The 27,019-nt window shown below is 47.9% G+C and overlaps 2 protein-coding genes across 2 annotated transcripts in view; one reads left to right on the top strand and one right to left on the bottom strand.

Moving 5' to 3' along the window:
• LOC125428777 (zinc finger protein OZF-like) overlaps window positions 1–27,019 on the top strand; it is a 798,123-nt gene that overhangs the window by 640,875 nt on the left and 130,229 nt on the right. The gene's annotated exons all lie outside the window — the stretch shown is intronic.
• Window positions 5,935–27,019, bottom strand: part of LOC125428596 (zinc finger protein 345-like) — a 320,997-nt gene continuing 299,912 nt past the window's right edge. The window contains 3 exon segments of the mRNA XM_048488995.1: window positions 5,935–6,988; window positions 7,155–8,783; window positions 14,575–14,701. Coding sequence (XP_048344952.1) covers window positions 6,384–6,988; window positions 7,155–8,783; window positions 14,575–14,701 — 2,361 coding nt within the window. The 3' untranslated portion in view covers window positions 5,935–6,383.

A 27,019-nucleotide genomic window follows, 5' to 3' on the forward strand; every position in this document is an offset into this window, starting at 1 on the left:
GGGGTAAATCTATATATATCCTTGTAGAACTTTGTCCATTGTTCTAATGTTATGATTTCTTCCATGTTTTGTGCCCATTTGATCATGTTATTTTTTACCACTTCCTGTTCTATTTTTTGTTCCAGCAAGATCTTGTAAATTGTACAAACATTTTTAATATCTTGTCTCGTCAGGGCTAAATCCAGATCTGTTTTTTTTTCTTTTCCCCATTTTTTTTATCTTCTTTCAGACTATTCTGTAATTGTAGGTATATGTACCATTGACATGTACTGTCTTTTATAATTATGTTGTCCTTGTTTTTCATTACAGGTTCATCGTAATTCCAATGAAGTATTTCTTCATACCTCAACCAATGTTCTTCCATACTCCTTTCTCCTCCTAACATGGATTCCAATCTGGACACCCACGTGGGCATCTTAATGTAAAATTTGTTTCTGTATTTTATCCATATTTTTAAAAGTCTGTTCCTAATAAAATGGTTTTTGAAAATTTTATCTGGTGTTTGTTTGTTTCCTTTCTGTGGCCATAAGTAGGCATGCCATCCTCTTTGTATGTCATGTCCTTCTAATTGTAGTAACTTATGATTATATAATAGGATCCATTCCTTCACCCAGGTAATAGCTGCCGCATCGTGATATAATTGTAGATCCGGAACCCCCAAGCCTCCTTGGTTTTTATTTTGTATAGTCCATTTATACCTTACTCTTGGTTTTTTTCCCTCCCATAAGAATTTGGATAATTCTTTTTTCCATTTTTCAAAATTTGCTATAGATATAATGAGGGGGATGTTTGTGAAGAGGAAGAGGAATTTTGGTAGTATATTCATTTTTATTATACTTATTCGTCCCAAGAGGGAGGTTTGTATTCCTGACCATTTTTTTAGATCTTCTTTATTTTTTGCCCATTGTAGGTCATAATTGTTGTGTATTAAATTATGATTATTTTCTTCTAAGATTACACCCAAGTATCTAATCTTTTTCTCTATTGTTATATTTATTTTCGCTTCCAGGCTTCTTCTTTCTTTTTCTATCACATTTATCACAAACATTTTGGTTTTTTTCAAATTAATTTTGAAGCCTGCCAGCTTTCCGTATTCTTCTATTATTTCTAATACTTTAGGTGCTTTGATTAATGGGTCATCAACGATCAGGACTACATCATCTGCATATGCCAATACTTTCATACAGTATTTTTTGATTTTTATCCCTTTCAGGAATTCTTGATTTGTTATGTTCCTTAATAGTACCTCTAGTGTTGTTATAAATAATAGTGGGTGTCATGGAAGATGCTATCGCTACAGTAAAGGGAAGTCACATATGACTGTGAAAAGCATCTTTGCCTTTTGATCTCCTGGAGGGAGGACAGGAAATTATGCAGAGGTGCTAGCATGAAACTTCAAAGGTTTTGGAAACCTCATGGCGAGCGGGAAAAGTTTTCTTGGAGAGTGAGGGAACAAAGCCTAGGTGATTCTATCATGGGCTAAGCTAAGAGAAGCACCTCTTGGCTGGAGGTCCCAAGAGATCCACAAGAAGCATTCAGCTGGTCAATTTCTCTAAATGCATTTATTACAAATATTATTGCTACAGGTTTATCTGGTTTTTCTTTTAGATATTCTAGCGTGTTTAGGATTTTTCGAATATTGTTGTGTATGTGCCTTCTGGGGAGGAATCCTGTCTGTTCTTCAGAGATGTAATCATTGAGAACTTTTTTTTAGTCTGCTAGCTAGGATACTAGTAAAAATTTTGTAATCTAAGTTAAGAAGGGAGATTGGGTGAAAATCTTTTGTTTCTAGAATTTCTTCTTTGCTTTTAGGTATCAGGGAAATAAGGGCTTGATTCCATGATTTAGGAGTCATTCCTGTTCTCATGATCCCATTATATAATCTTTCCAGGTGGGTTATCAATTCTTCACTAAAGGTTTTGTAATATTTTGCCGTTAGTCCATCTATACCTGGTGATTTGTTTTTTAGATTCTTTATTGTAGTTTCAATTTCTATTGTTGTGACTGGTTTATTCAGTTCTTCTATTTGTTCCTTTTTTATTTGTTTTATATTTTGTTTTTTTAGGTATTTCAGTTTAGGTATTTCAGTTTAGGTATTAAAGTTTTTTTAGGTATTTCAGTCTTTTCTATTTTTGCTTTTGAGTATAATTGTTGATAGAATTCTACAAACGTTTTTAGTATTTTCGTATGTTCTGAGATTATTTTGGAGTTTTCTCTTATCTGATTTATTACCTTTTTTCCTGTTGTTTTTTTATTTTATTCGCCATCCATTTCCCCACTTTGTTATCTAATGCATAATATTTTCGCTTCAATTGTAGTAGATTATTTGTTATTTTATTTGTTAATAGCAATTCAAGCTGATCTTTAACTAATTTTATTTGTTTTAATATTGATTTTTTGTCTTTTTTCTTTTGTAATTTTTGTTCTAGCTCTTTTAATTTTTTTTCCAGAATTTGGTTTTCCCCTTCTCTAATTTTCTTTATTTTAATTTCTTGGCTTTTTAAATAACCCCTCATCACTACTTTATGGGCTTCCCATAATGTATCCTCATCCTTAACCGTGCCTAAATTTATTTCCCAATAATCTTTCAATTGTTTTTTGAGTTCCTCTATATTGGATAGACTCCCCAGACTCCAATCCTTCATTATCCATATCTTATTTCTTTTTTTAATTTGTATTTCCCATCTTATCGGGTTGTGATCGGATATTACCCTGGGTTTAATTTCAATTTTTTTTGTATTTATATCCATTTTTTTTGGAGGCTAGAATCCATATCTATTCCTAGAGTCCAATGATTTAAACCCTATTTGAGAGTAAAATATGTAGTCTTTTTTGTGTTCCTTGATTTGTTTCTCCATATGTCATGGAGATTTAATTTGTAAAATCATCTCAAAAAATACTTTTCGGTAATTTTCTCCTTCTTTATCTTTTTTTAAGATCTCTTTTATTTTCCTTTCTCAGCACTCTGTTTACTTTTTTTAATCTTTACTGGGGTCCTATTACCCCGTTGAAATCTCCTAATAAAGAATCAGTTCTTAGTGCTGATATTTTTATTAATTTCTCCTTCAATTTCTGATAGAATTCCATGTCTTTTTTGGTTTGGGGCATGGAGACTCCCACCACTAAAAATTGGTATGTTGTCAAGCTGTTATTTCCGATCCCCAGAAATCTCCCTCTCTTATCTCTAAATTATTTCTTTGGGCTGAAGGTATTCTTTTTAACATATATTGCCACTCCCCAACTTTTTTTTCCCTATATCCTGCATTGGAATAATTTTCCTACTAATTTTTTTATTTTCTATGAAGTTTCCTCCCATTTTTTATGTGTGTTTCTTGTATACACATGATATTTGTAAAATTTTCCCTTGAGTTCAGATAGGCAAAATACATTTTTTTTTCTTCTTTTCCCAGGAGTGATTTAAAACCATTTTACACATTTACCAAGTAATTATGTTCAATCCCATTAATAAACCCCTCCTCCCTATTTCCCTTCTTTCTTACTTTTCTTGGTAAGGAGATGTAAGTGGATTTGTTTGTTTCTGTAAAAATTCCTGTGCTTGAGGGAACTCGTGGTCAGATTTCGATTCTTCTCCCCTTCCATGCGAATGACACTCCCTCAGGTATGATCCAGCGATAGGTGGTGTTTGTTTCCTTCAAGAAGCTTATCAGTTTTTTATAATCTTTTCTTCTCTGCTGGATGGATACCGGTAGTTCTTTCATAATAATGATTTTTGCTCCATCCAGTTTAAAGATTTTCTTTGAGTTAGCTCGTAGTAGTTGGTCCTTTAAGTCTTTCCTTACCACACTTATCACTATGTCACGGGGGTAGCTTCGATTTCTGGAAGATCTGGTGTTCACTCTATAAATCTGGTCCACTTCTCTTGGGACGTCTTCTCTTTGTAATCCCCAAATCTCCATAAGTAGAGGCATTATTCTACTTAATGTATTTTCGTCCTTAGCTTCAGGGACCCCTCTAATCCTCAGCATTCTCTCCTTTTGATTGTATTCCAAAATTGCAAGGGTGTCGTCCTGTCTCATATTATGATCTCTGATGTTATCTAGTGCATCCTCTACTTCTACCAATCTTGATTCTTTTTCTTTTAACTCTTCCTTGAAGGAGAAGATTGCATCTTCCAACTTTTTAATATTACCCAGTTCTTTTTTAAGGTCCTTAATTTCTTCTTCCATTCTTGTTAATCTCTCTTTAGTTTCTTGTTGGAAGGTAATTGTCTCCTTTTGTGTGCATATTAGGGAGACTTCCTGAAAGTAATTTCTATTTTGGCATTGAGATCTCGCCATTTTCTCCCAGGGGTCTTTGGGTCACCAAATCCGTTTTCAAACCTTTTCAATTCGTTTTAGCTGGGGTTGCCCTAGAGCTTTGCTCCTGACGTCATTCCCCTTGCTTTGGGGATAGATCATTCCCATCCCGTGAAGTCTTCTCCTACTTGCTTGCTTTAATCCGGCTTCCCACCTTTCTTGTTCCGCTTTGTTTTAAATGGGTGAGCTTCTTTATCTTCTTGCTCAGAGCTCTTGCGCTTTAAGTCTTTTACTCAAGCTCCTGTGTTGCACGTCTGTCCCTGCTTGTTGTTTTAAGTGGGGCGAGCTACACAACGCTTAGCTCAAGCTCACTGCGCGCATTACGTCCGTCTCGCGCCGTTAGAACCGGAAATCCCAGGACCTCCTTCACTTTGTTTTGCTTCTTTGTAATTTCCTGTCTCTGGGGTGCTCTGTTTTCTACGTTAATCGCTTTAGTAAACTCAAAGGGTCTTAAAGGATGCTTTAAAGGGTACGTCACCAATTAATCTTTTCCCCTTGTTTCTCTTTAGATTTTTCTCTTCTCCGTACGGCCTTGAGCGCTTCAAAGTGAGTCATCAATTTAGTTTTGTTTCTTATCTTATCTTCGGGTGTCCAGAGTCGGGACGAGCAGCGATAACCTTCCCTCGTCTCCCCTGAGGTTTCCTCCGAAATTCTTTTCTTTCTTCTTGTCTCTTCCACAAATGTTCAAGTTTTCTTTCTCGTCTCTCTGGACCTTTCCAGGTCTTTTTCTTTTTTTTCCCTTAAGGTCTTGTATTTTTTGTAAAGTCACGTTTAAGGTTAGTAGAGTGCCTATTTTTCTTACTCTCCGTGATTTTTTTCTCCGATATTTATGCCAGCCGGTATGGCCCCTCCTTCTTTTGACGGCACAAGCCGGGCTGTGAGTTCTCCGCGTTATTTTTGCAACTGGAGGAATTCCGGCCAGTCATTACGGCTGTCACCCGGCAATATCACACACCTCCCTTGCTATCCTGTTGCGATTTCCCTCTCCCTTTTGGAGTTGGGAAATATCCTCCGTCCCTATTAGGGTTTGCTCAATATCTCACAGATGCCTCTGCAGCTAGTTTCAGAGGCTGCTGAGGGCGGCCATGTCCCGACTGGAAGTCGCGTAATCATTTTCTTTTTAATAAATACTTTTTAAACCTTAGATGTGGAGGACAGTTCTCTGTACCACTAATGCCCATACTGCCGTGGACACGCTATTTAAACAGGAGGTAAAGGAAGGCCTTGCAGCTTTTCCTCCAGGACGTCCAATCTATCCTGTGGAACCCAGGAGAGGGGAACCAAGGGGAAACTGAGGCAGAGGCCTCGTAGTTGGAAAGGAAGCTGGGAAATCCTGATCTTCCCTAGCAGGCAGTCCAAATGATCAGATGGTGGCGGCGGATTACCCAGAGAGAAAGCTAGCCCTCTCCAGGAAAAGTTGGCAACTCCTGGGAGAATTCAGAGAGCGAAATAGGGCCTGCCAGCCAAAAGCAAGCCTGTTTCACCACAAGTGCTTTAAGAAAAAGTGAATATTACATACGTAGTATATGATAGCCAATCAAACCTACAATTCAAATAGCCACAGAACCACTGGGTTTTTCACTAAACTCTGAATGAAAGGCAGGTTGAATTTTTAATGCAGCCTCAGACATATGACATCCATGTCTAGACAGAAGTAGGTGATGGCTGGAAAAAAAGAGAGAAAGAAGAAGGAAGGAGGGTGGTTATCACTTAAGTTCTTGAACTGTGCAAAGGTTATTCAGGTATCCAAATAAAATGGAAAATCTTGATGGATGAGCGAGGAAACCAATTCTTAAAAATAAAAGGAAGGAAAAGATTACAGAAATAGAATCAAGAACCTCATGCAGCATTCCACGTATGAACACATAGGAATGAAAAGAACTCTTATAATAATCAGAGTAATGGAACAGAAAAGTACACAAAAGGAAGAACAGAACTAACCAGGCCAACTGAATTTCGTTCCATGTTCTGAGCATGACACCTTAAAGATTACTACATTGACTTTCTACTCTCCAGGAGGTGCCTTTCCACAATGCTAAGGGAAGATGAGGATCAAATTGGGGTGCCTCATCTGAGAGTGTACAATAAGCACTGCTGAGGCCTCTCCTTTGTGTGACTTTTTTGATGCTGGTGAAGATGGCCACTCTGACTGAATCTCTTTCCACACTCTGAGCATTCAAAAGGCCTCTCCTTTGTGTGAGTTCTTTGATGCCTTTGAAGAGTACCACTCAGACTGAATCTCTTTCCACACTCTGAGCATTCAAAAGGCCTCTCCTTGGTGTGAACTCTTTGATGCTGTTGAAGAGTGTCATTCCGACTGAATCTCTTTCCACACTCTGAGCATTCAAAAGGCCTCTCCATTGTGTGATCTCTTTGATGCTGTTGAAGAGTGTCATTCCGACTGAATCTCTTTCCACACTCTGAGCATTCAAAAGGCTTCTCCTTTGTGTGAACTCTTTGATGCTTTTTAAGATTACCACTCTGACTGAATCTCTTTCCACAATCTGAGCATTCAAAAGGCCTCTCATTTGTGTGACTTTTTTGATGCTGGTGAAGATGGCTACTCTGACTGAATCTCTTTCCACACTCTGAGCATTCAAAAGGCCTCTCCTTTGTGTGAGTTGTCTGATGCTGCTGAAGATTGCTACTCTGACTGAATCTCTTTCCACACTCTTGAGCATTCAAAAGGCCTCTCCTTTGTGTGAATTCTGAGATGCCGGTGTAGAATGCCACTCCGACTGAATCTCTTTCCACACTCTGAGCATTCAAAAGGCCTCTCATTTGTGTGAGTTATTTGATGCCGGTGAAGACTGCCACTGTGACTGAATCTCTTTCCACACTCTGAGCATTCAAAAGGCCTCTCGTTTGTGTGAGTTCTGAGATGCCGGTGTAGACTGCCACTCTGACTGAATCTTTTTCCACACTCTGAGCATTCAAAAGGCCTCTCATTTGCGTGAGTTAATTGATGCCGGTAAAGATTGCCACTCTGACTGAATCTCTGTCCACACTCTGAGCATTCAAAAGGCCTCTCCTTTGTGTGGGTTCTTTGATGCTTTTTAAGACTGCTACTGTGACTGAATCTCTTTCCACACTCTGAGCATTCAAAAGGCCTCTCCTTTGTGTGAGTTGTCTGATGCTGGTGAAGAGTGCTACTCTGACTGAATCTCTTTCCACACTCTGAGCATTCAAAAGGCCTCTCCTTTGTGTGAGTTCTTTGATGCTTCTGAAGATTGCTACTCTGACTGAATCTCTTTCCACACTCTGAGCATTCAAAAGGCCTCTCCTTTGTGTGAGTTCTTTGATGCTTCTGAAGATTGCTACTCTGACTGAATCTCTTTCCACACTCTGAGCATTCAAAAGGCCTCTCCTTTGTGTGAGTTCTTTGATGCTTCTGAAGATTGCTACTCTGACTGAATCTCTTTCCACACTCTGAGCATTCAAAAGGCCTCTCCTTTGTGTGAGTTGTCTGATGCTGGTGAAGAGTGCTACTCTGACTGAATCTCTTTCCACACTCTGAGCATTCAAAAGGCCTCTCCTTCGTATGAGTTATTTGATGCTGTTTAAGACTGCTACTGTGACTGAATCTCTTTCCACACTCTGAGCATTCAAAAGGCCTCTCATTTGTGTGAGTTATTTGATGCCGTTGAAGACTGCCACTCTGACTGAATCTCTTTCCACACTCTGAGCATTCAAAAGGCCTCTCCTTTGTGTGAGTTGTCTGATGCTGGTGAAGATGGCTACTCCGACTGAATCTCTTTCCACACTCTGAGCATTCAAAAGGCTTCTCCTCTGTGTGAGTTCTCAGATGCCGTTGAAGATTGCCACTCTGACTGAATCTCTGTCCACACTCTGAGCATTCAAAAGGCCTCTCCTTTGTGTGATTTCTTTGATGCACAAGGAGCTTTGACCTGCAGCTGAAGAACATTCCACACCAAAAGCATTTACACCCCCTCAGTATACTATTGTTTGGAATGTGCACATTACCCTTTCTTTTACCAGAGAAGATCATTCTGTTCTCTAAGTAGATTAGTGGCTTCTCTCCTGAATGAACCCTTTGATGTTGAAACAGATTTGATTTTTGTGAGAAGCTCTTGCCACAATCTGAGGTGCTCTCAGTTTTCTCTCCTTTGTGTTTTATTTGATGCCTAAGGAGCTCTACTCTGCAGAGGAAAGTCTTGCCACACTCCAAGCATTGATGGGTCTTCTTTCTACTGTGCATTTCCAAGTGGATCTCGTATTGGCTTTTATCTGAGAAGTTCATTCCACACTCTGTGCACTTATATGCTGGGATTTTACAGAAGTCTGCTGCTTGGGATTGAACAGGCTTATCCCTGGTCTTGTCTGCATGGCTTCCCTCCTGCCTCGGTGCTCCGTCTCTCTTCTCAAACGTTCCTTCAGAAACATCATCCTTGTATTTTTCCACAGAGGACCCCTGGAATAGCCCCACCGTCTCCTCTGCATGTGCTGCTGGAAGACAGAAAGAGGTCCAGTCAGCAACTCAACAAGAAGCCCGCCCACCCACCCGGCACTGCTCATTAAGGGGTGACCATGACCTTTTTCCCCCCTCAACTGAGCTGCAGGTCACACCTCCTCCCCAGCCTAACCCTCCAGGTCATCAGTTTTTACATTTTATTCCACTGTAAAGGATTCAAGTGGGAAGGAATTTCCCCCCACTGTTCACATTTGACTTGTCACATGGCTCTTTTGAGCCTCTGCTACTGATGATTAAATAGAGGAAGAAGGGGAAGAAAAGGCTTTTATACCCCACTTTTCTCTACTATAAAGTTCCTCACAACGGCCTGCAGATCACATTCCTTTTCCCTCCCCACAACAGGCACCTTGTGAGGTCAGTAGGACTGGGAGAGCTCTGAGAGAACTGGGCCTGGCTCCATGTCACGCAGCAGGGTTCATGGGGAAGAGCAAAGACTCCGACCCCTCCCTCCATAAGAACATAAGAACAAGCCAGCTGGATCAGACCAGAGTCTATCTAGTCCAGCTCTCTGCTACTCGCAGTGGCCCAGCAGGTGCCTTTGGGAGCTCACATGCAGGAGGTGAAAGCAATGGCCTTCTGCTGCTGCTGCTCCCGAGCACCTGGACTGTTAAGGCATTTGCAATCTCAGATCAAAGAGGATCAAGATTGGTAGCCAGAGATCGACGTCTCCTCCATAAATCTGTCCAAGCCCCTTTTAAAGCTATCCAGGTTAGTGGCCATCACCACCTCCTGTGGCAGCAGATTCCAAACACCAATCACACGTTGCGTGAAGAAGTGTTTCCTTTTAGTAGTCCTAATTCTTCCCCCCAGCATTTTTAATGGATGCCCCCTGGTTCTAGTATTGTGAGAAAGAGAGGAAAATTTCTCTCTGTCAACATTTTCGATCCCATGCATAGTTTTATAGACTTATTTATTTATTTATTTATTTATTTATACTTTAGGCTTATATACTGCCCCGTCCCCGAAGGACTTCAATCATATCCCCCCTCAGACGTCTCCTCTCCAAACTAAAGAGTCCCAAACGCTGCAGCCTCTCCTCATAAGGCAGGTGCTCCAATCCCTCAATCATCCTCGTTGCCCTTCTCTGCACTTTTTCTATCTCTTCAATATCCTTTTTGAGATGCGGCGACCAGAACTGAACACAGTACTCCAAGTGTGGTCGCACCACGGCTTTATATGAGGGCATGACAATCTTTGCAGTTTTATTCTCAATTCCTTTCCTAATGATCTCCAGCATAGAGTTTGCCTTTTTCAAAGCTGCCATGCATTGAGTTGACATTCCAATGGAACTATCAACTAAGACGCCCAAATCCCTTTCCTGGTCTGTGACTGATAGCACTGACCCCTGTAGCGTGTATGTGAAGTTTGGATTTTTTGCCCCTATGTGCATCACTTTACATTTTGCTACATTGAACTGCATTTGCCATTTCTTAGCCCACTCACCTAATTTATCAAGGTCCGCTTGGAGCTCTTCGCAATCCTTTGCGGTTCTCACCACCCTACATAATTTGGTATCATCTGCAAACTTGGCCACCACGCTACCCACCCCTACTTCCAGGTCATTTATGAATAGGTTAAAGAGCACTGGTCCCAAAACGGATCCTTGGGGGACACCACTCCTTACATCTCTCCATTGTGAGAACTTCCCATTTACACCCACTCTTTGCTTCCTGTTTCTGAACCAGTTTTGAATCCCTAGGAGGACTTCCCCTCTTATTCCTTCATTGCTGAGTTTTCTCAACAGTCTTTGGTGAGGAACTTTGTCAAAAGCCTTTTGGAAATCCAAGTAGACAATGTCCACTGGTTCCCCCTTATCCACATGCCTATTTACACCCTCAAAGAACTCTAGTAAGTTTGTAAAACAGGATTTGCCTCTGCAAAAGCCATGCTGACTCTTTCTCAGCAGGTCTTGCTTTTCTACATGTTTTATAATTTTATCTTTAATGATAGATTCTACTAATTTGCCAGGAACAGATGTCAAACTGACTGGCCTGTAATTTCCCGGGTCCCCCCTAGATCCTTTCTTAAAGATTGGTGTGACATTGGCCATCTTCCAGTCTTCAGGGATGGAGCCTGATTTCAGGGATAAGTTGCATATTAAAGTGAGAAGATCAGCAATTTCATGCTTGAGCTCTTTAAGAACTCTTGGGTGAATGCAATCTGGGCCAGGGGATTTGGTAGCATTTAGTTTATCAATGGCTGCCAGAACTTCTTCCTTGTCTACCACTATCATCGCTAGTTGCTCAGAATCGCCTCCTAAGAAGCTTGGTTCAGGTGCAGGAATTTTCCTTACCTCCTCTTGGGTGAAGACAGATGCAAAGAATTCATTCAGCGTCTCTGCAATCTCCCTGTCATCTTTTAGCACACCCTTTGTTCCTTTGTCATCTAACGGGCCTACCACTTCCCTTGCTGGCTTCCTGCTTTTGATGTACTTGAAGAATTGTTTGTTGCTGGTTTTGATGTTCGCAGCCATGCGTTCCTCATAATCCTTTTTTGCCTCCCTTACAGCTAACTTGCTTCTCTTTTGCCACCATTTGTGTTCCCTCTCATATTCTTCATCAGTCAAACTGGACTTCCATTTTCTAAAAGACATTTTCTTTTTTCTGATAATTTCCTCAACCTCTCTTGTTAACCATGGTGGCTTTCTTTTGGACTGGGTGCTGCCTTTCCTAACCTGCGGAACACATTCCAGCTGAGCTTTTATGACTGTGTTTTTAAATAACCTCCAAGCATCCTGGACAGTTTTGACTCTCTTGATTTTCCCTTTCAGCTTCCTGCGCACTATCCCCCTCATTTTTGAGAAATTTCCCTTTCTGAAGGCGAATGTAACTACATTAGTAGTTGTCACTTGTTCACATGCAGAGATACTGAAACTGACAGCATTGTGGTCGCTGTTCCCTATCGGCTCAACAACACTGACTTCCTGCACCAGGTCCTGGGTTCCACATAGAATTAAATCTAGGATCACCTCTCCCCTGGTTGGTTCCACAACCATCTTCTCTAAGCCACAGTCATTTAGCATATCCAGGAATGTTCTCTCCTTACTATGACCTGAACATGCATTTTTCCCGTTTATATGGGGATAGTTAAAATCACCTATTACCACTACATTTTTGTTTTTGTTGGCCTCTCTAATTTCTTTTTCCATCTCAGAATCCTCTTGTGCACTTTGGTCAGGGGGACGATAATATATTCCTAATATTAAACTGTCATTCACACCTGGTATTGATATCCACAGTGATTCTGTAGGGGAACCAGCTCCCCTTGCATTGTCTATTTTATGTGATACTATGCTCTCTTTGATGTAAAGGGCAACTCCACCCCCAATGCGCCCTGTCCTATCCTTCCTATAGAGCCTGTAGCCTGGTATAACAGCATCCCACTGGTTCTCCTCATTCCACCATGTCTCTGTAATGCCCACTATATCAATGTCCTCCTTCAAAACTCTGTACTCTAGCTCCCGCATTTTAGGTCGAATGCTTCTACTATTAGCATAGAGACACCAGTATACCCTGTCTCTGTCCTTAATCTGGGATTTATGTGCTTTTACCCTCAAGTCTTTTGTAGACACTATCCCTTGTCACATGCACATTGCTATGTTCCTCGCTTGTATGTGGTTGATTTAGAAAAACCTCCCTCTCTGTCTGCATCCCCATAGATACTCTATTCGAACCTAAGTCACCTCAGCTCCTGTCGGCTTTCCCCAGGGATCATTTTAAAAGCTGTTCTGCCACCTTTTTTAATGTTGAGCCAGCAGCCTATGGTTCCTCTTTGGTTCAGATGAAATCCGTCCGTTTGTACTGGCCTGCCTTGTCCCAAAAGGTTCCCCAGTTCCTGACAAATCTGAAACCCTCTGCCTTACACCACCTTCTGTATTTCTGAGAATGCCACCTTGGGGGTCCTGGACTTCAACCTGTTTCCTAGCAGCCTAAATTTAGCTTCCAGAACCTCCCGGCTACATTTCCCAATGTCGTTGGTGCCAATGTGGACCACAACTGCTGACTCCACCCCAGCACTGTCTAACAGCCTATCTAGACGAAGCGTGACATCCGCAACCTTCGCACCAGGCAGGCAAGTCACCATGCGGTCATCATGCCTCTCGCAAACCCAACTCTCTACATTTCTAATGATCGAATCACCCACTTCGAGGAGCCCCCCACCTCCCTGAGTTTACTGCTCTTAAGCACTAAGCCACGCTGCCTGTACAGAGGAGGTTACCGTGATCTCCTGCAACGACTTCTTGTTGTGATGAAAGCCATGAAGAGCTGGTTTTCAGTGTTTGCTGGGAGGAACGGAGAAGCCAAGACTTTGCTGAATGAACGCGACACTTTGAATCAGACCCCCATGGTTTTTGGAAGAGGTGTCAGTTGGGGGCAGGATGGATGAGACCCAAAGGCATTGAGGTGAGGGTTGCAGGAAACCAGATTGGCTATTGTTCAGTAACTCTCCCCACCCCACCCACTCACACCTTTCCCTGGAATGTCCCACATTGAAGGATGCAGCAGCCCCTGCAGAGCACCAGGTGAGGGCGGGGTCGAAAGGAGTTTCGGAGCCTCCCAGGTTCCAGGCCCCGGAAGGTCTCCCTCCCTCCCTCCCTCTCCCTTCCCAGCAGGCCTTGTGATTCTGATAAGGTTTGTCAATCTACCTAGCCAAAATGCTCTTCCCTACAGCTGTCAGGTGTAACCCATCCCTCGCCAGTAGCCCCTCCTCATGAAACCACAGACCATGGGCCCAGCAGCCGACGGGTTCCTGGCGGAGCCACTTATCCACCTCCACTGTTCTTCTGGGCCCGTGTCCTCCAAGTGGAAGCAGAGATGGAATGAGAACCTGTGCCTCCCGTTCCTCCAGCTTCCTTCCGAGAGCCTCAAAATCCCTTCTGATGCCCCGAAAGCGACGCCCAGCAGCGTCACTTGTCCCCACGTGGATGGAAAGGGAGGGGCAACGGTCTCCTCAGCCTCTCTGTGACATCAGGGATTCTTGCCCCACGGAGGCAGCAGACCTCTCGCGACATCTTGTCAGGGCTACCAGTGGAGCCCCCAACCCCCACTGCATTCAGCCCCCCCAAACTCCCCAAACGGACTTCTAGGGGGTTGAAAGAACCCTCCCCCCTCCGTTCACACTTGACTGGTCACGTAGCTCCTTTGAGCCTCTGCTGTTGATGGTTAAATGGAAGAGGAAGCAGAAGAGAAGGCTTTTGGGCACCACAGTTCTCTTCCCTAAAGATCCTCAAAGCGGCTCACCAATCCCATTCCTTTCCTCTCCCCACAACAGGCACCTTGTGAGGCAGGTGGGGCTGAGAGAGTTCTGGGAGAACGGTGACTGGCCCAAGGTCACCCAGCAGGCTTCATGTGGAGGAGCCGGGAATCAGACCTTTGCCTCCGGATCAGAGCCCGCCACTCTCAAGCGCTGCACCCGGCTGGCTCTGCAGACCACACTCAGAGGAGATCACCCTCCTTGGGAGGACAGGAGTGTTCCAATGGGTGTCAACGGAGAAACTAGGACGGGGCCCCTTCCAGAGTCTTCCTGGGGGCCTCTCAGTCCTGCACTGGCTCAGCTGCCTCAGGCAATCCAAAGAGGCTTTGGTCCCCCCACCCAGCCAGGCTGAATCTCGCTTTTGCTGCCTTCCTGCCACCTCGAGGCCTCCGCAAGGAAGCAAACGGCCGAACAGGCCTCAGCACCAAGTATCACTATTCAAGATTTTGACTCACGCCTCATCCGAAAAGCCTGCAATGTGTACCTCTGAGGGCACCTATGAGAGCTCCTTACCCAGAGAGGCCACGCTCCAGTAGTTCTCCAGCATGACGTCCTCGTAAAGAGCTCTTTGGTGTGGATCCAGCAACGCCCACTCTGCCTCGGTGAAATACACGGCCACCTCCCCAAAGGAAATCAGAGGCTGGAAGAAAGAGCAGATTCCCTCATGAGGGGTCATGCCAGGCAGAGACGGCATTCAGGGAGGGTGCAGGGCAGAAAACTCAGTTTGTGGGGTCCCCCCCAGCACCAACTGCAGGAGGAAAGAGCCCCTGAGAAAGGAGGGGGGACCCAGGCTGTCCCCAACGCATCTCCCCTACCTGCACTGGAAGAGCTGCAGCTGTTTCCATGTCTCTGCAAAGAGGGCGGATCAAGAGTGTCTCTTCACTGCCTGCGAGGGAGGGGAAAAGGGAAGAAAGAGCATCAGCCTCCATTTCCTGTCCTCTCTGCTCCAGTGAATCCTGCTTTATGCTCCTTCATTCCACGAAATCTTCCCAGAGGGACACTCAAAAAGAACCGAAACACTTTCCAGTAAGTGGCCAGAGGGGAGAAAGAGGAGCAAAAGGTACCCATGAGCCTCAGGGAGCTGTATAGGCCACTGACTCGTTCTTTGAGGGGGTAAACAGGCATGTGGATAAGGGGGAACCAGTGGACATTGTCTGCTTGGATTTCCAAAAGGCTTTTGACAAAGTTCCTCATCAGAGACTGTTGAGAAAACTCAGCAATGAAGGAATAAGAGGGGAAGTCCTCCTATGGATTAAAAACTGGTTGAGGAACAGGAAACAAAGGGTGGGTATAAATGGGAAGTTCTCACAATGGAGAGATGTAAGGAGTGGTGTCCCCCAAGGATCCGTTTTGGGACCAGTGCTCTATAACTTATTCATAAATGACCTGGAAGTAGGGGTGGGTAGCGTGGTGGCCAAGTTTGCGGATGATACCAAATTATGTAAGGTGGTGAGAACCGCAAAGGATTGCAAAGAGCTCCAGGCGGACCTTGATAAATTAGGTGAGTGGGCTCAGAAATGGCAAATGCAGTTCAATGTAGCAAAATGCAAAGTGATGCACATAGGGGCAGAAAATCCAAACTTCACATACATGCTACAGGGGTCAGTGCTATCAGTCACAGACCAGGAAAGGGATTTGGGCGTCTTAGTTGATAGTTCCATGGGAATGTCAACTCAATGCATGGCAGCTGTGAAAAGGCAAACTCTATGCTGGGGATAATTAGGAAAGGAGTTGATAACAAAACTGCAAAGATTGTCATGCCCTTATATAAAGCAGTGGTGTGACCGCACTTGGAGTACTGTGTCCAGTTCTGGTCGCCACATCTCAAAAAGGATATTGAAGAGATAGAAAAAGTGCAGAGAAGGGCAACGAGGATGATTGAGGGACTGGAGCACCTTCCTTATGAAGAGAGGCTGCAGCGTTTGGGACTCTTTAGTTTGGAGAGGAGACGTCTGAGGGGGGATATGATTGAAGTCTATAAAATTATGCATGGGGTAGAAAATGTTGACAGAGAGAATTTTTTCTCTCTTTCTCACAATACTAGAACCAGGGGCATCCATTGAAAATGCTGGGGGGCAGAATTAGGACTAATAAAAGGAAACACTTCTTCACGCAACGTGTGATTGGTGTTTGGAATATGCTGCCACAGGAGGTGGTGATGGCCACTAACCTGGATAGCTTTAAAAGGGGCTTGGACAGATTTATGGAGGAGAAGTCGATTTATGGCTACAAATCTTGATCCTCTTTGATCTGAGATTGCAAATGCCTTAACAGACCAGGTGCTCGGGAGCAACAGCCGCAGAAGGCCATTGCTTTCACATCCCGCAGGTGAGCTCCCAAAGGCACCTGGTGGGCCACTGCGAGTAGCAGAGAGCTGGACTAGATGGACTCTGGTCTGATCCAGGAGGCTCCTCCTAATTGTTATTATGACTTACTCTGGAGTAAACCTTCCAGGATCCAGCTGCCAGGATTTTCCCATGGGACACCTATCTGAAGCTCCTCCTGCAGAAGTAACCCCCACCGCCCTCCTGCCCTCCTGCCCTCCCTCCCTGGAAAGGGGCGTTTCCCCTCTTTAGTCTCCGCCCCTCTAGCAAACCCTTCCAGTGCTGTGTGGGTCAGTGGGGCTGACTTGTGGTGACCCTGTGGGGTTTTCCAGGCAAGGGGCGTTCAGAGGTGGTTTGTCGTTGCTTTTCTGCGCATGGGCTGAGGGAGGCCAGAGAGAACAGGGACTGGCCCAAGGGCACCCATCGGGCTCCGTGTGGAGGAGCAGGAATTGAACCCGGTTCTCCAGACTAGATTCCCCTGCCCTTAACCACTACACCCCCCCCCTGCTTGCTCCTTCCGTGCTGCAGACGCATCTGCAAAAGCCTCCTGCCCCCCCACCAGGAGAGGGGCCCAAATCCGCCCGGCTGCAGTCAGAGACTCCCCAGGAGCACAGGGGGCTGTTGAGGGGTCTAGCTCTGCCCACCTTTGCACTCCTGGGCTACCCCTGGCAGCTCGGCCACCTCAGAGAACGGCACGGTGGGGTGGAGGGGGGGTTGGCGGGGAGAAAACCAGGCAACCCAAAGCATTTCTACACACACAAGCCTCCTATCCAATTGGGCTCACTCCCAGGAAAGCGCTTTTAGGATTGCACTGAAAATCTGTGTTCCTGAAACATCTCGTCTGTTTCTCTGAACAACAACCCTGCCAGTGCGCTCCCCCCTATTTCTCCTCCGTGGTTGTGCCCTATTGGGGGGGGTCGCCATCTCACACTCGGGGAACTGGGGGTAGCGACCTACTCACGGCCAATGAAAGCGACTTCACCTTGAAATGGACTCAAGGATGGCTCAACTTCCCTCGCCCACCCCTGAGGAAGACCCCAACCTGCAACCCAGCAAACCCTCTTTTTGGACTTTCTTGGGGTCACGCCATCTCACACTTGGAAACTGGGGGGAACTGGGGGTAGCGACCAGCTCACGGCCGATGAAGGCGACGTCACCTTGAAACGGACAATGAACAAACTTCAGATGTATTTGTCCATTTTTACAAGACACAGGATACAGAACAGCAACGGAGTTTGTGACACAACAACAATTAACGCGTACCAGTTGAGGCCCGTTTTCCGACTTCTGCCCAGCCGGTCCTGTGGAGGTGGACGGACTTGCAGCTCCTTCCCGGCCTCCGCGTGTCGCCTGCTCTCTCTTCTCTGGAGTTTCTCGTAGCCCTCAAGTATTTATGTGCAGCTTCATAAAAAGGCCGGAGTCTTTTCTGAGGGAAACAATCAGCAGCTTCAGGCCCTCGAGTCACTCTGGAAAGATACACAAAACACCAACTGCAAACGTTCACAACCATCACAATACAGATTAATGGCCAGTCATGTTGGGGAGGGAGCAAGCTTGTTTCCTGCGGCTCCAGAGACCGGGACCAGGAGTCACGGGTTCAAGGGAAGGAAAAGAGATTCCACCTAAACATCAGGAAGAACTTCCTGGCCATCAGGGCTGTTCGACAGCGGAACTCACGGCCTCGGAGAGTGGTGGAGTCTCCTTCTTTGGAGGTTTTTACAGAGAGGCTGGAGGGCCACCTGTCAGGAGTGCTTTGCTTGTGTGTTCCTGCACTGCAGGGGGTTGGACTTGATGACCCTTGGGGTCTCTTCTGATTCCATGATTCCATGCCTTACTTTACAGGCAGTGCCGCAAAAATCACGCATCGACTTGTTTCATGGTGATGCGATGGTCCAAGAACATAATTCCAAAGAACGGATCCTCATGATTCCTGCACAAGGTCACCCTAAATTCACCAGCCAACCACAGGTCACGTTCACAGACAAAGGGGGCCCTGCAGAAATGGGGTATTCACCACTTTGTGGCACTGCCACGCACCAATGCACGGTCCCAAAGCACGGATCCTCGCGGGTTTTGCACGGGGTCACCTCAAATTCTGCCGTCAAATCAAACGTTATGGTGATGCCCAGAAACGACACCAATGTAATCATGGACCCACTGCTTTGTGGGGTCACAACTTCAGAGCCAAAACGGGACTGTCCGGCTCAAGGGGGCAGGTGGGAGAGTCCAGCCCTGAATGTCACAGCTATAAATCTTTCTCTGCCTCATAGGAAAACTCCCCGCTCACAGAAAGCCAGCACTGCAAGGAGAAAGACTGTGCCCCCTGTCTTTGCTTGCAGGGATCAGTTCACGGACGGTTGTCTCCCAGGCGTGCCGGATGGGGGCCTCCACCCTTCTCTCCCCTCCAGCACCCAGCCTGCTGACCCTGAAGAAATTATGCAATGCTGGTTCATAATCTCGGGGACCCTGGAGGGAAGCCCCCCCCCCCCCCACTTTGCAGGCAGGCAGGGGGGTGGAAAAGCAGCCCATTATGACTCAGGGAACCAGGAGTTCCATCGGGAGAAGGGAGGGGGGCTGGATGGGGTGGGGGCTCTTCCTCACCCGTTTCCCAGAGAGCAAAGGGGGGGGGCTGTATGGCATTGCTTGGGGTCCTGATGGGGTCTGGCTGCCAAGAGGCAGGGGAGGCTGACGGCGGGGGGGGGGGAGCTCTCACCAAATCTCCTGCCCCCCCCAGCCCCCTCCCCAGTCTATAGAAGGTCCCTTCCCTATTCAAGCCCTCTTGAGGGTCTCCATTCCCCGGCTCTTCTACCTTTGGGGGCTTCTTTGTTTTCCAGGAAGTGGCTCTTTCTGGCACAAGAAGGGGGGGGTTGGGAATGGGGGGGGGAAGGAGGGTTTTCTCCCCATCACTCACTGCTCCCCCCTCCCTTTCTCCGCACGTGGGGGGTCCGGCCTAGCAGCAGAGCCCCTCCCCACCAAGAAGCCTCGTCCAGACCCTCCGCTGCTTCCTCCCCCCCCCTTGCAAATCTGGATCACCCGCGAGCCCCCCGCCCCCCCGGGGGAGAAAGGGCTGCCTCTTTAAAAAAACCCTCCCCGGGTTTTGCAGTGGGGCGGGTCTCCTGGATCGGGGTCCTCCTCTGAACCCCCCCCCAACCAGCCCCCCTCCCTCCACCCCCACCTTCCAGCCCTGCAATCCTCTCCCCCCCCCCAACCAGCCCCTCCCGACTCACTGGGGAGGGGGCTGCCGACGGCGCTGCAGGAGCAAGAAAAAGGCACTTCCCCGCCTGCAGACCCCCAAAAGGGAGGAAGGAAGGATGTGGCGCGCCCCCCCCCCCCCGCCCCCTGCCCTGGAGGCCTCTCTAGGAGCTCGACTCCTTGGTGCGGAGCCAGTGGGGGGGGCACGTCCTCCAATGCCCTCCCCTCCCCTGCAAAAGGGGCCTCGGGGAGGGGGAGGAGCAGCGGAAGGGCGGGGAGGGGGCGGCTGGAGGAGGCCGGGAGCATTTGGGGAGGGGGCAGATCAGCCCCCCCCCGCCTTGAGAAGTTGCCCCTCCCAATCAAGCAGGGGGAGCAGGCTCCCCAGAGGCAGAAAGGGGGTCTCTATTGCCAACCCTCCCCCTCTTTTGGGGTGGGGAGGGGTCCCCAGGAAGCCCCCTGGATCTGCCCCAGGGATCAGGGGGGCTGGATCTGGCGGGGGGGGGCTGGCAAGGAGGTGGGGGAGGCAGGGAAGGGAGAGGTAGGATAATGGGGGCATCTCCCCCTCCCCAAAAGTCAGCTGCCCCCCTCTCTCGTGCCCCCCATTTCTTTTCATCTTTGATTAAAGGGGGGGGGGTTGAACTGTGTCAGTGCTGTCCTATATGAGGTTCATCGTTTGGATTTCATGGTTTTATATAAGTTGTCTTTTATCTTTGGAATCAGCTGCTCCGACCCCCCCAACCCCCCCCCCACGGGAAGGGCGGGGCAGTGAATATAAGGGCAACAGCATTGCTGATCTATACCAGCCGCCCCCCCCGCCTTGCCCTGGTTGGGGGGGCTGCCCTTTTCCCTCCCCAAAGGCCAGTTTGCAAGGAGACATGGGGAGGAAAGAGTGGGAGGGGGGTTGTTTGCCCCCCCCCCAACTAAGGGGTAATGGTTCCCCCCAACCGTCTCTGCCTCACAGAAACTGATGCCAGCCGGTGGTCCACCTGGGGGCCCCTCCCTCTAATGAGGCCTGCAAAGCACGCCAAGAAAAGTGGGGTGGGGACAGATGCCACCTCCAGTCCTGGAGACATGTCAAGAATTGGCACAAAGAGGCCAGACTGGGACAGAAAACCCCACAGAAAAGGTGGGGCGGGGGGGGCTGCCTCTCCTGGCTTCTCCTCTTTCCCCTGAGAGGCATATGGGGGGGCGCACAAGGGTCCAGGCCCCTCCCTGCATTTCAAGGGAATGAGATTTGCAGAGTGGGTTGAAGGAGGGTCTGGATGGGCCCTAGGGGGCAGGGGACTTGTGGGTCAAGGAGAGGGAAAGGTGCCTGAAGGGGACCCACAGCAGGGTCTGTCAGGGGCCAGTGATAGGATACCCCTCTCTCAACACAGTGGGGCTAAGCCAGGGGGAAACACACACACACCCCACCCACTGCTGCGCTCTGCACGGGGCCACCTGCAACGTCATACCTTTGGAATGGGCTTTTCCTTCGGGTCCCGTTAATTCCTGGTCCTCCCCGTCTCCTGGGATGTCAACTTCGTCGTCTGGGATGCTCCACTGCTGAGCTGAGCTCATCCTCTCTGGGCTGCTCCTCTGCTGGGCTAGGGGGAGGGCCACGTACCAGTCTTGCTGTGCCTGCGTGGGAGGTCAGCCATAGAGCCAGAGGGTCGGAAGGGCTCCCACAGGCCGTCTCCTCCAGCCCCCTGCACAGTGCAGGATCGGCACCGAGCATCCCTGACAAGTCCGTGTCCCGATCACCCTCCTCCTCCTCCTCCTCCTCCTCCTCTCTGTCGAGATCCTTTCTGAAGTGAGGCTTCCACAACTACACACAATACCCCACGTGTGGCTTGACCAATGCCATGTGCAGCAGGACGATCATCTCTTGGGATTTGGATGTCGTGCCTCTGTTGATACACCCCAAGATCACATCAGCCTTTTCTGCCACTGCGACACGCTGGGGGCTCATGTTTAACTGAGGTCGTGATCATACCCTGTTTCCCCGAAAACTGGACAGGGTCTTATATTAATGTTTGCTCTAAAAGGGGCACGAGGCCTTATTTTCAGGGGGTGTCTTATTTTCTGCCCCCCAGGAGCGTAGTGCCCAGGGGGCGGGGAAACAGAACCCAGGCCTGCTGTCTGCCACGCCCATCCGTGTGAGGCCACGCCCCCTGCCAGGCCGGGCAAGAGGGCCTCAGACCCCCAGGCTATGGGCAGCATTTCCAAAGTCATGACCTTCGGCTGTCACGTGGGTGTAACATGTTGCTGCTGCCCTGAGGGTGGGCAGGATAGGAAACGAAAAACGAATTGAAAGGCACGCCCCAGAGAAGATACCGGGACTGGGGGGTCCCCACTGCCCACCCCCTGGGGGGCATATATTCCCCACCCCCCACCCAGGTTCCTCTTCTGCAACCAGCCTCTTGTGCTTGAGAGCAGCTGCTGGGTGGGGGGAGGGTCAATCCCTAAGCGCCCCCCATGCCAGGCCCCCCTTTTCCTCCTCCCCCAGCCCCCTCCCCGCCAAGAGGACTGGCCCAGCCCCTCCCCTGCTTCCTCCCCCCTCCCCTCCCAAATGTCCATCACTCGCCAGGTCTCCCTCCACCATGTAAAGAAGGGGCTGCATTTGGCCCCCCCTCAAGCCTTGTGCAGAGAGGAGGGGGGAAAGAGGGAGCAGCCCCCACCCCCTCCCCAGGCTTTGCAGTGGGGCGGCTCTTCTGGATTGGGGCCCTCCTCTGACCCCCCCTTCTATTCACCCCACATCTCCCAGCCCTGCAGCCCCCCCCTCCAGCCAGCCCCCCTGGACTCACTGGGAGGGGCTGCCAATGGTGGCTTCCCCGCCCCCTTCCCTGGCGGCCTCTCTGGGATCGGGGGCTCTATGGCTTATATTCCTGTGGAGTGGGGGTTGCCGGAGGGGTGCAGGGAAGGGTCCCCCCATCCCTGTGGCTCCCCCCACGGCCCACTTGAGCCACAGCCACCGCGGGTGGAGGTTGAACCAGGGGGGTGGGGTGGCAGGCCTGCGGAATGCTGGTTTGTAGGGGGGTGATTTTGCCGCACCCCCACGTGACCACCTAGGTGGCACCTGGGTGACCCCATGTCCTTCTGGCAGGTATGCCACTTCCCCCAGGCCTGTGTCACCTTTCCATCCTGCTCTGGTGGTGAATTGGGGGGGAGCCGCCTAGTCGCCCTCCGGATCAGCTGTGGGGGGTTTCAGCAGTTGTGGGGGGTTTCAGCGGCATCTCCGTAACACCCTCCCCCCTTCTGCCCTCTGCAACCTCCAGCACCAGGGGCCAATCACGATGCACCTCAGCACAGCCTCCTAAGTGGCCCTGGTGGGGGGGGGGGGAACATAAGAACTAGCCTGCTGGATCAGACCAGAGTCCATCTAGTCCAGCACTCTGCTACTCGCAGTGGCCCACCTGGTGCCTTTGGGAGCTCACATGCAGGAGGTGAAAGCAATGGCCTTCTGCGGCTGCTGCTGCTCCTGAGCACCTGGTCTGCTTGAGAGGCATTTCCTGCAATCTCTTGGGATCAAGGAGGATCAAGATTGACAGCCAGAGATCGACTTCTCCTCCATAAATCTGTCCAAGCCCCTTTTAAAGCTATCCAGGTTAGTGGCCATCACCACCTCCTGTGGCAGCATATTCCAAACACCAATCGCACGTTGCGTGAAGAAGTGTTTCCTTTTAATTAGTCCCAATTCTGTCCCCCCAGCATTTTTCAATGGATGCCCCCTGGTTCCTAGTGTATTGTAGAGAAAGAGAGGAAGAATTTCTCCTGTCAACTGATTTTCTACCCCATGCATAATTTTTATAGACTTCAATCCCTATCCCCCCTCAGCCTCCTCTCTCAAACTAAAAGGAGTCTCCAAAGCGCTTACAGCCTCTCCCTCATAGGGAGGAGGTGCTCCCAATCCCCTCAATCATCCTCGTTGCCCTTCTCTGCACTTTTTTCCTAGATCTCCTCAATATCCTTTTTGGAGATGTGGCGACCAGAACTGGACATTTCAGGACTCCAAGTGCGGCTCGCACCACTGCTTTATATATAAGGGGGGCATGACAATCCCTTGCAGTTTTATTATCAACCTCCTTTCCTAATTATCCCCAGCATAGAGTTTGCGCTTTTTTCACAGCTGCCATGCATTGAGTTGACATTCCCATGGAACTATCAGCTAAGATGCCCCAAATCCCTTTCCTGGTCTGTGACTGATAGCACTGACCCCTGTAGCGTGTATGTGAAGTTTAGATTTTTTGCCCCTATGTGCATCACTTTACATTTTGCTACATTGAACTGCATTTGCCATTTCTTAGCCCACTCACCTAATTTATCAAGGTCCGCTTGGAGCTCCTCGCAATCCTTTGTGGTTCTCACCACCCTACATAATTTGGTGTCATTTGCAAACTTGGCCACCACGCTACCCACCCCTACTTCCAGGTCATTTATGAATAAGTTAAAGAGCACTGGTCCCAATCCTTGGGGGACACCACTCCCTACATCTCTCCATTGTGAGAACTTCCCATTTATACCCACCCTTTGGCTCATTCCGCACATGCAGAATAATGCACTTTCAAACTGATTTCAGTGCTCTTTGAAGCTGTGCGGAATAGCAAAATCCACTTGCAAACAGTTGTGAAAGTGGTTTGAAAACGAATTATTTTGTGTGTGCGGAAGGGGCCTTTGTTTCCTGTTCTTCAACCAGTTTTTACTCCATAGGAAGACTTCCCCTCTTATTCCTTCATTGCTGAGTTTTCTCAACAGTCTCTGGTGAGGAACTTTGTCAAAAGCCTTTTGGAAATCTAAGTAGACAATGTCCACTGGTTCCTCCTTATCCACATGCCTGTCTACACCCTCAAAGGATTTCCCTCTGCAAAAGCCATGCTGACTCTTTCTCAGCAGGTCTTGCTTTTCTACATGTTTTATAATTTTATCTTTAATGATAGATTCTACTAATTTGCCAGGAACAGATGTCAAACTGACTGGCCTGTAATTTCCCGGGTCCCCCCTAGATCCTTTCTTAAAGATTGGTGTGACTTTGGCCATCTTCCAGTCTTCAGGGATGGAGCCTGATTTCAGGGATAAGTTGCATATTAAAGTGAGAAGATCAGCAATTTCATGCTTGAGCTCTTTAAGAACTCTTGGGTGAATGCAATCTGGGCCAGGGGATTTGGTAACATTTAGTTTATCAATGGCTGCCACAGAACTTCTCTTCCTTAATCTACCACTGTCTTACGGCTGAAGTTCCTCGGATCTAGCGCCTCCTAAGAAGCTTGGATTCCAGGTGCAGGAATTTTCCTCACCTCCTCTTGGGTGAAGACAGATGCAAAGAATTCATTCAGCTTCTCTGCAATCTCCCTGCCATCTTTTAGCACACCCTTTGTTCCTTTGTCATCTAACGGGCCTACCGCTTCCCTTGCTGGCTTCCTGCTTTTGATGTACTTGAAGAACTGTTTGTTGCTGGTCTTGATGTTCGCAGCCATGCGTTCCTCATAATCCTTTTTTGCCTCCCTTACAGCTAACTTGCTTCTCTTTTGCCACCATTTGTGTTCCCTCTCATATTCTTCATCAGCCAAACTGGACTTCCATTTTCTAAAAGACATTTTCTTTTTTCTGATAATTTCCTCAACCTCTCTTGTTAACCATGGTGGCTTTCTTTTGGACTGGGTGCTGCCTTTTCTAACCTGTGGAACACATTCCAGCTGAGCTTTTATTACTGTGTTTTTAAATAACCTCCAAGCATCCTGGACAGTTTTGACTCTCTTGATTTTCCCTTTCAGCTTCCTGCGCACTATCCCCCTCATCTTTGAGAAATTTCCCTTTCTGAAGGCGAATGTAACTACATTAGTAGTTGCCACTTGTTCGCATGCTGAGATACTGAATCTGACAGCATTGTGGTCGCTGTTCCCTATCGGCTCAACAACACTGACTTCCTGCACCAGGTCCTGGGTTCCACATAGAATTAGCTCTAGGATCACCTCTCCCCTGGTTGGTTCCACAACCATCTTCTCTAAGCCACAGTCATTTAGCATATCCAGGAATGTTCTCTCCTTACTATGACCTGAACATGCATTTTTCCCGTTTATATGGGGATAGTTAAAATCACCTATTACCACTACATTTTTGTTTTTGTTGGCCTCTCTAATTTCTTTTTCCATCTCAGAATCCTCTTGTGCACTTTGGTCAGGGGGACGATAATATATTCCTAATATTAAACTGTCATTCACACCTGGTATTGATATCCACAGTGATTCTGTAGGGGAACCAGCTCCCCTTGCATTGTCTATTTTATGTGATACTATGCTCTCTTTGATGTAAAGGGCAACTCCACCCCCAATGCGCCCTGTCCTATCCTTCCTATAGAGCCTGTAGCCTGGTATAACAGCATCCCACTGGTTCTCCTCATTCCACCATGTCTCTGTAATGCCCACTATATCAATGTCCTCCTTCAAAACTCTGTACTCTAGCTCCCGCATTTTAGGTCGAATGCTTCTACTATTAGCATAGAGACACCAGTATACCCTGTCTCTGTCCTTAATCTGGGATTTATGTGCTTTACCCTCAAGTCTTTTGTAGACACTATCCCTTGTCACATGCACATTGCTATGTTCCTCGCTTGTATGTGGTTGATTTAGAAAAACCTCCCTCTCTGTCTGCATCCCCATAGATACTGTATTCCGAACCGAAGTCACCTCAGCTCCTGTCGGCTTTCCCCCAGGGATCATTTTAAAAGCTGTTCTGCCACCTTTTTAATGTTGAGCGCCAGCAGCCTGGTTCCTCTTTGGTTCAGATGAAGCCCGTCCCGTTTGTACTGGCCTGCCTTGTCCCAAAAGGTTCCCCAGTTCCTGACAAATCTGAAACCCTCTGCCTTACACCACCTTCTGTATTTCTGAGAATGCCACCTTGGGGGTCCTGGACTTCAACCTGTTTCCTAGCAGCCTAAATTTAGCTTCCAGAACCTCCCGGCTACATTTCCCAATGTCGTTGGTGCCAATGTGGACCACAACTGCTGACTCCACCCCAGCACTGTCTAACAGCCTATCTAGACGAAGCGTGACATCCGCAACCTTCGCACCAGGCAGGCAAGTCACCATGCGGTCATCATGCCTCTCGCAAACCCAACTCTCTACATTTCTAATGATCGAATCACCCACTTCGAGGAGCCCCCCACCTCCCTGAGTTTACTGCTCTTAAGCACTAAGCCACGCTGCCTGTACAGAGGAGGTTACCGTGATCTCCTGCAACGACTTCTTGTTGTGATGAAAGCCATGAAGAGCTGTTGTTCAGTGTTTGCTGGGAGGAACGGAGAAGCCAAGACTTTGCTGAATGAACGCGACACTTTGAATCAGACCCCCATGGTTTTTGGAAGAGGTGTCAGTTGGGGGCAGGATGGATGAGACCCAAAGGCATTGAGGTGAGGGTTGCAGGAAACCAGATTGGCTATTGTTCAGTAACTCTCCCCACCCCACCCA

The sequence above is a fragment of the Sphaerodactylus townsendi genome, linkage group LG03, assembly GCF_021028975.2.
Source record: "Sphaerodactylus townsendi isolate TG3544 linkage group LG03, MPM_Stown_v2.3, whole genome shotgun sequence".
In the NCBI taxonomy this organism is placed as follows: domain Eukaryota; kingdom Metazoa; phylum Chordata; class Lepidosauria; order Squamata; family Sphaerodactylidae; genus Sphaerodactylus; species Sphaerodactylus townsendi.